Source organism: Sapajus apella, unplaced genomic scaffold, assembly GCF_009761245.1.
Source record: "Sapajus apella isolate SASKATOON/1434 unplaced genomic scaffold, GSC_monkey_1.0 scaffold6, whole genome shotgun sequence".
NCBI lineage: Eukaryota > Metazoa > Chordata > Mammalia > Primates > Cebidae > Sapajus > Sapajus apella.
In genome coordinates, this window is record NW_022436946.1 from 26,821,716 (window position 1) to 26,836,442 (window position 14,727).

At 38.3% G+C, this 14,727-nt stretch overlaps 1 protein-coding gene across 1 annotated transcript in view; it reads right to left on the reverse strand.

Annotated features, from left to right (window-relative positions):
* The window catches only part of CLVS2 (clavesin 2), an 83,662-nt gene that overhangs the window by 53,933 nt on the left and 15,002 nt on the right, over nucleotides 1–14,727 (reverse strand). The window contains exon 3 of the mRNA XM_032274892.1: nucleotides 14,468–14,642. Coding sequence (XP_032130783.1) covers nucleotides 14,468–14,642 — 175 coding nt within the window. The remainder of the gene's footprint in view (nucleotides 1–14,467; nucleotides 14,643–14,727) is intronic.

The window sequence follows — 14,727 nt, forward strand, 5'->3', positions numbered from 1 at the left end:
GAGCCCGCATAGCCAAGTCAATTCTAAGCAAAAAGAACAAATCGGGGTGCATCACACTACTGGACTTCAAACTATACTACAAGGCTACAGTAATCAAAACAGCATGGTACTGGTACCAAAACAGAGATATAGACCAATGGAACAGAACAGAGGTCTCAGAGGCAACACAACATATCTACAACCATCTGATCTTTGACAAACCTGACAAAAACAAGCAATGGGGAAAGGATTCCCTGTTCAATAAATGGTGTTGGGAAAACTGGCTAGCCATGTGCAGAAAGCAGAAACTGGACCCTTCCTGACACCTTACACTAAAATTAACTCCAGATGGATTAAAGACTTAAACATAAGACCTAACACCATAAAAACCCTAGGAGAAAATCTAGGCAAACCATTCAGGACATAGGTGTAGGCAAGAGCTTCATGACCAAAACACCAAAAGCATTGACAACAAAAGCCAAAATAGACAAATGGGACCTAATCAAACTCCATAGCTTCTGCACAGCAAAAGATACAGTCATTAGAGTGAATCGGCAACCAACAGAATGGGAAAAAATTTTTGCAGTTTACCCATCTGACAAAGGGCTGATATCCAGAATTTACAAAGAACTAAAACAGATTTACAAGAAAAAACTAACAAGCCCATTCAAAAGTGGGCACAGGATATGAACAGACACTTTACAAAAGAAGACATAAATGAGGCCAAGAAACATATGAAAAAATGCTCATCATCACTGGTCATCAGAGAAATGCAAATCAAAACAACATTGAGATACCATCTCACGCCAGTTAGAATGGCAATCATTAAAAAATCTGGAGACAACAGATGCTGGAGAGGATGTGGAGAAATAGGAACACTTTTGCACTGTTGATGGGAGCGTATATTAGTTCAACCATTGTGGAAGACAGTGTGGCGATTCCTCAAGGACCTAGAAATAGAAATTCCATTTGACCCAGCAATCCCATTACTGGGTATATATCCAAAGGACTACAAATCGTTCTACTATAAGGGCACGCGCACACGAATGTTCATTGCAGCACTGTTTACAATAGCAAAGAACTGGAACCAACCCAAATGCCCTTCGACGATAGACTGGATAGGGAAAATGTGGCACATATACACCATGGAATATTATGCAGCCATCAAAAACGATGAGTTTGGGTCCTTTGTAGGGACATGGATGAACCCGGAAACCATCATTCTCAGCAAACTGACAGAAGAGCAGAAGATCAAACACCGCATGTTCTCGCTCATAGGTAGGTGTTGAACAATGAGAACACATGGACACAGGGAGGGGAGCACTACACACTGGGGTCAGTTGGGGGGAAATAGGGGAGGGACGGTGGGGGGTGGGGAGCTGGGGAGAGATAGCAAGGGGAGAAATGCCAGATGTAGGTGATGGGGAGGAAGGCAGCAAATCACACTGCCACGTGTGTACCTATGCAACAATTTTGCATGTTCTTCACATGTACCCCAAAACCTAAAATGCAATAAAATAAATGGGGGAAAAGAAAAAGAATGCAGTTGACTTCAGGCCATAGAAACACACTATTTTTAATTGTGCATCAAATGGTATCCCAGGATAAATCCAAGGAGGCATTCCTCTTGTGAGTTTATTGTGGCTTCTCCAAATGCAGATGAGAATAAAACCAAGCCCATTAAAAAAAAACGCTATTCAGAATATAAAGAATAAAGGGTATTTTAGTTTTCAGAACAATCTTAAGAGAATAGAAGAAGAGTGTTATTCATGGATAAGAGAGAAGAATCACTCACTTCTAAGATTCTGGCAACATAGTACCAGAATTTTTAAATATAAGAAAAGGAAAATAACCCCTTAAACTGATACTTTGAAAGAGTTTAATTAAGTGTTCATAAGATAAAATTTATAAAAGTGAAATGACTAGATATTTACAAAATATGAGGGATTTCCACCAAGATGGCCGAATAGGAACAGCTCCAGATCACAGTTCCCAGTGAGAGCAATGCAGAAGGCAAGGAATCTCCAGATTTCCAATGAAGGTACCAGGTTCATTTCAATGGGACTGGTTGGACAGTTTGCCCAAGGAGGGCAAACCGAGGCATGAAGTGCAACTGGGTGGAGGATTTGGGACTCTTCCCCTCTGGTACTCCAGTTCAGATACTGCACTTCTCCCATTGCCTTTGCAACCCACAGACTAGGAGATCCCCGCCAGGCTAAAAAGTGCCATGAGTTATTAGCACAGATCTGAGTGGCAACTCTGGCCAGTGCTGCAGGTTGTCGGCACAGATCTGGGAGGATGTTTTGGACCAGCACTGAGCATGCCTGCAAGACAGAACTCCTTGCTCCGCAGAAAGAGGGGGAGCTGAATGCAGGAAGACAGGTGATATGGCTTGGTGGGTCCCACCCCACAAAGACCAGCAGACTGAAGCCCTTGTGCTTGAGAGTTTCACAGTCAGCACATCAGTTCAAGCTCAACCCGGGACAACTGAGCTCAGTGTGGGGAAGTGCATCCACCATAGCTGATCTTACCTGTGTCAACAAAAGACAGAGGAAGCTTACACAGCAGCTGGACTGAGCCCATGGCAGGCCAGCAGCATCCTTGCAGGCAGACAAGTGACAAACTGCCTCCTCAAGCGACTCCCTGACCCCTGCATAACCAAAAAAAGTCACATACAGAAGAGCTCTGGCTGACAACTGGTGGATACCCTTCTGGGACAAAGCTATCAGAGTAATGATCAGGCAGCAATACTTGCTGTGCTGCACTCCCCATGGGTGATACCCAAGCAAGCAAGGTCTGGAGTGGAACTCCAGCAGTCCCAGAGCAGAGGGCCCTGTTAGAAGGAAAACTAAAAAACAAAAAGAAATAGCTTCAACATCAACAGAAAGGATGTCCACTCAGAGACCCCATCTGAAATCACCAACTTCAAAGATAAAAGGTAGATAAATCCATGAAGATGGGAAGAAACCAGAGCAAAAAGGGTGAAGTCATCAAAGACTAGAATGCCTCTCCTCCAAGGGATCAAAACTCCTCACCAGCAAGGGAACAAAACAGGATGGAGAATTAGTTTGATGAATTGACAGAAGCAGGCTTCAGACAGTGGATAACAACAAACTTATCCGAGCTAAAGGAACATGTTCTAACCCAATGCAAAGAAACTAAAGACTTTGAAAAAATGTTAGACAAAATGCTAACTAGAATAACCAGCTTAGAGAAGAAGATAAATGACTTGATGGAGCTGAAAAACACAGCACGAGAACTTGAAGAAGCATACACAAGCTTCAACAGCCAAATCGATCAAGCAGAAGAAACAATATCAGAGACTGAAGATCAACTTAATGAAATAAAATGAGAGGGCGAGATTAGAGAAAGAATGAAAGGAAATGAACAAAGCCTCCAAGAAATATGGGATTATGTGAAAAGACCTAATCTATACTTGATTGGTATACCTGAATGTGACAGGGAGAATGAATCCAAGCTGGAAAACACTCTTCAGGATATTATCCAGGAGAACTTCCCCCACCTAGCAAGACAGGCAAACATTCAAATCCAGGAAATACAGAGAACACCACAAAGGTATTCCTCAAGAAGAACAACCCCAAGGCACATAATCTTCAGATTCACCAGGGTTGAAATGAAGGGAAAAGTGCTAAGGGAAGCCAGAGAGAAATGTCAGGTCACCCACAAAAGGAAGCCTATCAGACTCACAGCAGATCACTCAGCAGAAACCCTACGAGCCAGAAGAGAGTGGGGGCCAATATTGAACATCCTTAAAGAAAAAAATTTTTAACCCAGAATCTCATATCCAGCCAACTAAGCTTCATAAGTAAAGGAGAAATAAAATCCTTTACAGACAAGCAATTTCATCACCACCAGGCCTGCCTTACAAGAGCTCCTGAAAGAAGCACTAAACATGGGAAGGAACAAACAGTACTGGCCACTGCAAGAATGTACCAAATAGTAAAGACCAACAGTGCAATGAAGAAAATGCGACAACTAATGGGCAAAACAACCAGCCAGTAACAAAATGGCAGGCTCAAATTCACACATAACAATATCAGTGTTAAATGTAAACAGCCTAAATGCACCAATCAAAAGACATAGGCTGGCAAACTGGATAAAAAGTCAAGATCCATCGGTGTGCGGTATTCTGGAGACCAATCTCATATGCAAAGACACACATAGACCCAACATAAAGGGTTAGAAGAAAATTTTCCAAGTAAAGGGAGAGCCAAAAAAAGCAGGGGTTGCAATCATAGTCTCTGATAAAACAAACTTTAAACCAACAAAGATGAAAAGAGACAAAGACAGGCATTACATAATGGTAAAAGGATCATGCCACAAGAAGAGCTAACTATCCTAAATATATATGCACCCAATACAGGAGCACCCAGATACCTAAAGCAAGTTCTTATCGACCAGCAGAGAGACTTAGACTCCCACACAATAACAGTGGGAGACTTTAACACTCCACTGTCAATATTAGACAGATCAATGAGACAAAAAAATTAACAAGGATATCCAGGACTTGAACTCAGATCTGGACCAAGCAGATCTAATAGACATCTACAGAACTCTCCACCCCACAGCCACAGAATATACATTCTTCTGAGCACCACATCAAACTTACTCTAAAATTGACCAAATAATTGGAAGTAAATTACTCATCAGCAGCAAAAGCATGGCAATCATAACAAAAAATCTTTCAGACCGCAGTGCAATCAAATTAGAACTCAGGATTAAGAAACTCACTCAACACTGCACAACTTCATGGAAACTGAACAACTTGCTCCTGAATGATGACTGGATAAACAATGAAACGAAGGCAGAAATACAGATGTTCTTCAAAACCAATGAGAATGAAGACACAATGTGCCAGAATCTCTGGAACACATTTAAAGCAGTGTCTAGAGGGAAAATTATAGCAATAAATGCCCACAGGATAAATGAGGAAAGATCTAAAATTGACACCCTATCATCAAAATTGAAAGAGCTGGAGGAGCAAGATCAAAAAATACTCAAAAGCTAGCAGAAGACAAGCAATAACTAACATCAGAGCAGAACTGAAGGAGATAGAGACAAAAAAAAAATCCCTTCAAAAAATCAATAAATCAATCTGGTTTTTTGGAAAGATCAACAAAATAGACAGACCACTAGCCAGACTAATAAAAAGAAAAGAGAAGAATCGAATAGACATAATAAAAAATGATAAAGGGGATATCTTCACCAATTCAGCAGAAATACAAACTACCATCAGAGATTGCTACAAACAATTCTATGGACATAAACCAGTAAATCTGGAAAAAATGGATAAACTCCTGGACACTTATACCCTCCCAAGACTAAACCAGGAAGAAGTTGAATCCCTGAACAGACCAATAACAAGGTCTGAAGTTGAGGCAGCAAGTAATAGCCTACCAACCAAAAAAGTCCAGGCCCAGATGGGTTCACAGCCAAATTCTACCAGACATACAAAGAGGAGCTGGTACCATTCCTTCTGAAACTATTTCAAGTAATACAAAAAAAGGGAATGCTCCCTAAATCATTTTATGAGACCAACATCATACTCATACCGAAACCTGGCAGGCACAAAACTAAAAAAGGAAATTTCAGGCCAATATCCATGACGAACATCAGTGCAAAAATCTTCAATAAAATACTGGCAAACCAAATGCAACAGCACATCAAAAAGCTTATCCATCACAATCAAGTAGGCTTCATCCTGGGGATGTAAGGCTGGTTCAACATATGCAAGTCTACAAACCTAATCCATCGCATAAACAGAACCAAAGACAGAAATCACATGATTATCTCAACAGATGCAGAGAAGGCCTTCAACACAATTCTGCAGCCTTTTATGCTAAAAGCTCTCAATAAGCTAGGTTATCAATGGAACATATCTCAGAATAATAAAAGCTATTTATAACAAATCCACAGCCAACATCATACTGAATAGGCAAAAACTGGAAGCATTCCCTTTGAAACTGGCACTAAACAAGGATGCCGTCTCTCATCATTCCTATTCAATATAGTATTGGAAGTTCTAGCCAAAGCAATTAGGCAAGAAAAAGAAATAAAGCGTATTCAATTAGGAAAAGAGGAAGTCAGATTGTCTCTATTCGCAGATGACATGATCATATATTTAGAAGACCCCACTGTCCCAGCCCAAAATCTCCTGAAACTGATAAGCAAGTTCAGCAAAGTCTCAGGATAAAAAAATCTATGTGCAGAAATCACAAGAATTCCTATACACCAATAACGGACTAACAGAGAGTCAAAGCAAGAGCAAAATCCCATTCACAATTGCTACAAAGAGTATAAAATACCCAGGAATACAACTAACAAAGGGTGTGAAGGACCTCTTCAAGAACTACAAACCACTGCTCAAGGAAATAAGAGAGAACACAAACAAATGGAAAAACATTTCATGCTCATGGTTAGGAAGAATCAGTATTGTGAAAATGGCCATAAAAAAAGAGCCCACATAGCCAAGACAATCCTAAGCAAAAAGAGCAAAGCTGGAGGCATTGTGCTACCTGACTTCAAACTATACTACAAGGCTACAGTAATCAAAACACCATGGTACTGGTACCAAAACAGATACATAGACCAATGGAACAGAACAGAGGCCTCAGAAGTAATGCCACACGTCTACAACCTTCTGATCTTTGACAAACCTGACAAAAACAAGCAATGGGGAAAATATTCCCTGTTTAATAAATGGTGTTGGGAAAACTGGCTAGCCATGTGCAGAAAGCTGAAAATGGACCCCTTCCTGACACCTTACACTAAAATTAACTCCAGATGGATTAAAGACTTAAACATAAGACCTAACACCATAAAAAACCTAGAAGAAAAACTAGACAATATCACTCAGGCCATAGGCACAGGCAAGGACTTCATGACTAAGACACCAAAAGCAATGGCAACAAAAGCCAAAATAGACAAATGGGATCTAATTAAGCTTAAGAGTTTCTGCACAGCAAAAGAAACAATCAATAGAGTGAACTGGCAACCAACAAAATGGGAAAAAATTTTGCAATCTATCCATCTGACAAAGGGCTAATATCCAGAATCTACAAAGAACTAAAACAGATTTACAAGAAAAAACAAAAACCTATTCAAAAGTGGGTGAAGGATATGAACAGACACTTTTCAAAAGAAGATATTTATGAGGCAAACAAACATATGAAAAAATGCTCAACATCACTGGTCATTAGGGAAATGGAAATCAAAACCACAGTAAGATACAGTCTCACATCAGTTAGAATGGTGATCATTAAAAAATCTGGAGACAACAGATGCTGGAGAGGATGCGGAGAAATAGGAACAGTTTTACACTGTTGGTGGGAGTGTAAGTTAGTTCAACCATTGTGAAAAACACCATGGCAATTCCTCAAGGACCTAGAAATAGAAATTCCATTTGACCCAGCAATCCCATTACTGAGTATATACCCAAAGGATTATAAATCATTCTATCATAAAGACACATGCACACGTATGTTTATTGTGGCACCACTGTTTACAATAGCAAAGACCTGGAACCAACCCAAATGCCCATCAATGATAGACTGGATAAAGAAAATGTAGCACATATACACCATGGAATACTATGCATCAATAAAAAAGGATGAGTTTATGTCCTTTGTAGGGATGTGGACGAATCTGGAAAGTATGATTCTCAGCAAACTGACACAAGAACTGAAAACCAAACACCACATGTTCTCACTCATAGGCAGGTGTTGAACAATGAGAACACATGGGTACAGGGAAGGGAACATCACACACTGGGGTCTGTTAGAAGTGGGGAGGTAGGGGAGGGACACTGAGGGGTGGGGAAGTTAGGGAGGGATAACATTGGAAGAAATGCCCAATGTAGGTGACGGGGGGATGGAGGCAGCAAACCACCATGGCATGTGTGTACCTATGTAACGATCCTGCAAGATCTGCACATGTACCCCAGAACTTAAAGTGCAACAAAAAGAAGATAAGTATGTCGATGTTATCACTATCTACAGAAAATCCTGATGCCATTGTGTCCTAAACTAGTATTTTAAAAGGGTAAATCGATGTTCATATTTTGCAGTTTTGATCTGAAGAGAGGAAAAAATGAGGTTTTGCTGGGAAAGAAGAATACATCAAGATGCATTTATACTGCTGCTGAAAAGAATAAGGGAGAACCTGCATTCCCTCATCTTTTTTGTTCTCCAGTTCAGGACATGTCTAAACAGCCAGTAAAATGAAATGCAGTGTGGTTCATATGCTTTGTTCAGTTTTTATATCCATTTGTCATTAGCTCAATGACTCAGACCAAAAAGTGTTGTCTTCTTTCCCTTGTATTACTTCAATTATTTGACTATTTGAAGCAAAATTATAACAAGTCACATTGTTAGTGGTTGAAGGTGTAGAAGTATTAAATTTTATTGATAATTAATAATTCTTTTTAATTCAGTAAATGTTAAATAACTGTAGAGCATTCATTTCTCTATTTTACTTTTTGTCAAGGTTGACACCCACTTCCTTCAACTAGACACTTCTAACAGATTTAGCTACTAATCAAAATAAATAAACAGCAATTTTAACACAAGAAAAATACATCAATTATACATACATGCATACATAGATATATGCACAGAATTAATCTAATCCATTATCAAAGGTTATATAACCCTTAGCCTGCTTTCGGGACTGAATAATATATATAGCTTTTAACTATTGTCAGCCTTTAAGAAAGAATTACAACATCCTACTTCTGAGAACTAAACCTCTCAGCCAAACTACATTCTCAAACCATGAAATAAGGCAACTTTAGGGTTTTCACTCATTTTGTTTTAGGTTAAGTAACAACTAAAAGGAAACACAATTATCTCAGCCAGTTATGCATGTGATGAACAAAATGTCACTTTTTTTACACACTGCCCTTGTCACTGTTTCTCAATGTGGTTATGCCTGTGCATACAAAATGTGGAAATAAATGTTCCCACCACCGGGCTGCCTGAATGAATACAGTTCATGAGTCTGTGTGTTCACTTTCAGAAAGACAGGCATTGTTTCAACCCCCTCCCATCAATGCATCATAATGCTGCCTTAAGCTTAAAAGGTAGTTTGTAAACAAGAGGTTTCTGCTATTGCCCAAAGCATTCTAAGCCTGAAAACTATTGGCAGCTTAACAACCACTGCAAAGAACACCGTTGTAAAACACAGACTCCTTTTGTTTTATTATGAATTCCTAATTTAGTCAATATCTCACTAAGTTCTTTTTGACACTCTCCCTTAACCATCTTACACACACATGTGCACACACAGACACACACACACACATATGCCATTTCAAAGCTGTTAGAAATTACAAATAGGTAGGACTTGGAGGACTGAAGAAGCAAATGCTATAGTGAAGCTAAGGGAGCTCCTCACCCACCAGCTTTGGTCAGTGATATTCCAAGTCATTAGCATGTCCTCTGTTTTTGGCAAGATTCCCTAGGTAGGAATGGGCTTCCAAATGCTTAGAGCCAGAATGTGTAGCAGCAGCACTTCTTGCCTTACACACGAGCTAGCAGATTGGTGGCTGCTGGAAACACTGGACCCTTGAGTTAAATGAAAGGGCCAGTGAGTTGATTCCATATTCTTTATTCTGTCACAAGTCCCACTTATTAAGGGCTCTTAAAATATCTGGCACTATTTTAGGCATTTTGTGATGGCCCTACATCTGAATCTCATGTAGCAATTCAAAGAGCTATTCAATCCCTTGTTATAGCCAAACCCCTTGCCAGCAAGACATGTCTTGACTACATTATGTACTTATTGGCAGATGGAGTTCAGGGATTTCTGTGAAATTGTGAAGGCAAAAGCACAGGAGACCCAGGAGGGCAGAGCTAAGGGAGAAAAACAGATAAATATGTCTCGAGGGCAACAGAAAACAGAGGTAAATCTAAAACAAGTTTAAAAAAATCTACAAATTGGGAGATTCGGTATTTATAAAAGAATCCAAGTTTCTCATTAATAAAGAGTTTTGGGGTATTTTTTTTTAAAGAGAAAGAATAACCCTCCCCCCCAAACAAAAAAAAAGCACGTAACTTTACCGTAAATTCAGTCTAAACTGTTGTAAGCATTTCTAAACAATTTGTGTTTTCGTTAGCTTCCCAGGCAGATACCTTAGTCTACCAGTCACATTCACTTAATCTTGTATTGATTTTCTAAGAAACTTCCTGTTTCTATGACTACCCTAATCAATTAACTTCTTGTAAGTAACAAGACAATTTTCTCTTTTTCTTTTCTGACATATGAAGGCTAAATACTTTCTTCCTTTTTCTTTTTACCACCCTGAATACTTTCCTTCCACACAAAAAAATCTGATGTTATGCCTTACCTATTAAAGAAATACAATTTGTTGGTAAAAATGGTTGCTGTCTTTTATATTTGAAAACATTTGAAGATTTTTTGCACAGAGAAAGCATACAAACTTGCCTTGGACCAGTATTATGAATGGTTTATCACTTTGTTGTTATATTAATAAAAGGTATCTTTGGTGATCAGCAAAGTGGCTTTCTGTTGGCCTCCATGCTTTATCCTGGAGAACTGGGAGGCTGATAGTCACTTAAGGAATGGCTCACTGGAAAAAGAAAATGGTTCTGCCACATGGTGTCAAAAAGGTCCAAAGCCACAGGCAGCCATTTGTGACTTCTTTAGTTGGAACTGTACTGGCCATTACAATAAATAAATTTAACCTATATTAATATGTGAGAATTTGAGTATTGGTGGAAGAAGTCACTTTGATCTCAGCCTACCTACTGTTTCTTAGACACAGGCCTGGAAACAATAGAAACACAATTCATGAAAGACATTGGCCTTTGGAGTCAGACAACCAAAACTCAAACCTTGAGGTCAGCTGAGAAAATTTGATTAAGCATCTTAGACTCCTTAAAGTTTCATTTCGTATCTTATAAAATGAAACTATTAGAATTATTTCAAAGTTAATGTGGGGTTCTCCAGATCTAACTTCTCTTTCCTTTGATCTAATGGATCTTTCCAAAGCAGAGAAGTAATTAGGACACTTTTCTGTCCCAAGCCTCCATGTATTTGGAAAGCACAAACCACACCATAAAGCATGCAGTCTTTTACGCCATAGAGCCAGATTTCAGCCTGCCTTCCCAGGCTCACCTATGGTTATTTTCCAATTCACTTCTCATTCTAGCCATGTCAAAACAGATTCATCCTGTACTTTCAGCCCCCTAGAGCTGCATGATTATTCAGAGTACGTCCCCAGTGTTGCTCTGATCAGTATGCCCTTACTGTTTTTGTCCACTTAGCAAACTTTTGCTCAACTCTCAAAGCCAAGGATGTCTCCATAATCCCCACCTTTCCAGCTATGCCTGGAGGTTCTTCCAAAAGAAACAAAGATTAAATTTCACCAGGTGAAACATCTCATTTTTTGCTTCTACCATGAAAATGTATTTTATTTGCCATCCAACATAAAAATATCTAGATACTATTTAACTACAGAAAAATTATAGATAAGAATACAGTCTGTGTATCTATAGTCTGAGCACCAAAAGAATATGATAATATTCAGATTCCCAAAGTCAATCAACTTTAATTCATCACAGTTTATGTAGTCACTGACTGTGAGAAAGGCAGTGCACATCCAGAAAAATATGCCACCTGAAAAAATGAGCTGATCCAGATCAATTATTTCAATCATTGCTATTACCTGCCAGGTACAAGATGTATCATTTCCAATATGATAAAACTTGAAAATTGGTATAAATGAGTAGACCGAGATTCAAACAAGTGCCCAAGTATTTGATGCGTGGCAGGGTTGCCATCCACATCCTGATCTGTCTGCCTCTAGAACATTTTGTATTCTACCCTTCCACATTGTCTCTTAATTCATCTCATACTATATTTATGTATGGACTTATAATAGTGGTTCTTGTATCTTTATACAAGGTATCGGGTGCTATCTCTAGCCAGGTCACTTCAAATACTCTTTTGCTTAAGAAAAAAGTAGGTTCATGATTTGGATTGATAGGTTATAGCCAACGCAAGAGAAAGAGAGACAAGGAGTCTTCAAAACAGAGTTACATCCCATTTATAATGCACGTAAGTTTTCTCTCTAGCTGTCAGACTGGTAGACTTTCTTATTTTTAGTTCAATTCCGTATGGTATTCTGTATGTTCGCCTAAATAAAAGTGACATGATAGCAGAATTATAGCATACATTCTAATTGACTTATTTTAAATCTTCTCATTTCTTCATTTTCCTGACTAGGTTAACTAGAAGGGCTTTACTACTTTTGTGGAGCTGGTGATCTTGGTATGGTGGTGGCTGTGTTTAGCAACCTAAAACTGTGGGTGTATCTTTACTTCAAACATTTTGTGGTCATATATTGATCTTGAAAAAATGTTTATTTATATTCTGAATGAAACATATAGTGGTACACAATATTTCTCATATAGTAAATGCAAAGTAAAATAGAAACTTGATTTAAAAAGTCAGAAAGTGTTACTTCACTATGAGACTAAATATGAGATCATGCATGTCACAGCAGAACATTTCTAGCAATTCTATATTCGTATTCAAAATTACCATTGTTTTTAGATACACATATGTAGACACAGATGCAGATATAGACACAGACATAGGTATAGATGTAACTATATAGCATTAAAAAGTCAATTTCAACTGAAAACAAAAATGAGTTTAAAGGTTAGCAACACATCAAATTTATTCCCAGGAAGAGATTTCTTCTTGTAAGTGGCTTCTTAATTAGGAATCAGGAAAAATCAATCCTGCTTACTCTGTCTTGTGTTCTGAGAAAAAGGAGAAAGAGACTGAGGCATTTGTGGGGAATAGAGAGAAGGCAGCTCCAAATGTGCAGCCAACACAGGCCCATGCAGCGATGGGGATTATTTTCTTCTCTAGACATATGCACAGAGGCTTAATCTAAGTGTAGTTCCTGTCGTGTTTACATGTGGCACTTAAAAAATTTCTGATAGTGGTTATGGCTAACAAGGAAGCTCCCAAACATCTCCGAGTTGTCAGTTTGTTCTCCTGCAATGACTTATCACATTATTATTAAATAACTCCATAAGGTAGGTTGGAAAACAGCAAGATACTAAATCTATTCTTTAAGTTTTTTTTTTTAATTTCTTGGGAAAAAAATATGAGTTCTCCAGTCCTTCATGGAACTGAAGGCCTAGCCTAGCCTTAGTGCAAAGAGAAGACACAGGTTAAACAGGGATAACAATTACAAAAGGCTAGGTTACTATTCTGTGTTAGGTAACACAGTGGGTGGTAACCAATCTTGTTCACAAACTGAAGAACATCATATACATTGCTGGAAATAGGGCAAAGTTAGGACTGATTTTATATGACATGTACATTTACAAACATGCATTATCTTGTGCTCTCTACCATTCTGTATTAACTGTTCCTGTGAAGTTTTCAAAAAACATTGTTTAGGATAAGACAGGAGCAAGGCTGACTCACCAACAGCAAGTCAGGAAGCCTACATCAGGAAAAACCTATATGAAGAAGAAACATCAGTGTGTCTTATTCAGTCCAGAGGCAGAAATCAAAGATTTCCAGCACCTAGAAAAGTGGCCCATTTTTGGGAGGTCCTCTGTCATCAATTTAGGTGTGTATAGATGCAGTCAGAAATTACTAATGAGTAAAGATCTAGATGACTTGTGCTTATTCAACATTAACGCCCTGGTCTAATGAATGATGTCACTCAAGGATTAACTTGCAAATATTTTTTACAAGTTTAAAATCGATTCCGTAAGTATTATATGCAAAGTAACATAAAGCAAAGAGAGAGAATAGAAGGACGTCCTGGAAGTTAAAAACAACTTAACAAAAGCAGATTTATGACAGACTACTAAATAATAATATATTTCCCATCTTCTAATTCCCAAGTAGTTAAATATTATTCACTGGAAGAAGCTCCATTCCCATATAAATTCCATGTGACAGCTCTTTCCACTCACAAAAAAAAAACCCATGAAGTCTAAAGAAAATTTCAGAAAGATGGTCTTTGTATCTTAGAGACCAAAAAACATATTGATCGATGTTCCAACAGCTGAACATATTGCTGATCAGATCCCAAATTCACCAGGTTAAATCAAATAATGAAGAAAATATTTAACTAATTAATGTACGCGGAAAAGAGAAACAAAAAACAAGCCTAAATAGCTAATCATTACAATCTAAAAAATGCTGCTTGTTCTGATTTTCAAAATTAAAAATCTCAATTTATTACTCGTATTTATGTTTAGACAGTGAGCACTGTATCAGTGTCACAAACTCTCATCCTTCAGTGTTTCTTCTATAATCCTTTGTTCAGTTGGTATTTTAATGTTTGTGCTCAACAACAACAATTATTTTTGTTATTGTTATTCTGTAAATAAGACATCTTGTTATTCTAACATATTAGACAAAAGAAGTCAAACACAAGAGACCAAGGAAGTAGGTAATTTGCATATCCTACCTGTAGGCCTTCAATAGCTAATCGCAGCATACTTGGTGTGAGTTTAGAGGCTTGCTTGAAAGTGAAGTTACTCCAGTCTATGATCAAAACAAATCCATTCACTTGAAGCTCAGGATCTTCAATCATGGCTTCTAAAGAAAGTAAGATGGCACGCAATATATCCACCAGTGTGTACCTATCCGCAACAGAAAAGTATTAAATTAGGTCTGACAACCACTTTTATAAGAAACTATAAAACATTTTCTAGCACACTAAAAATT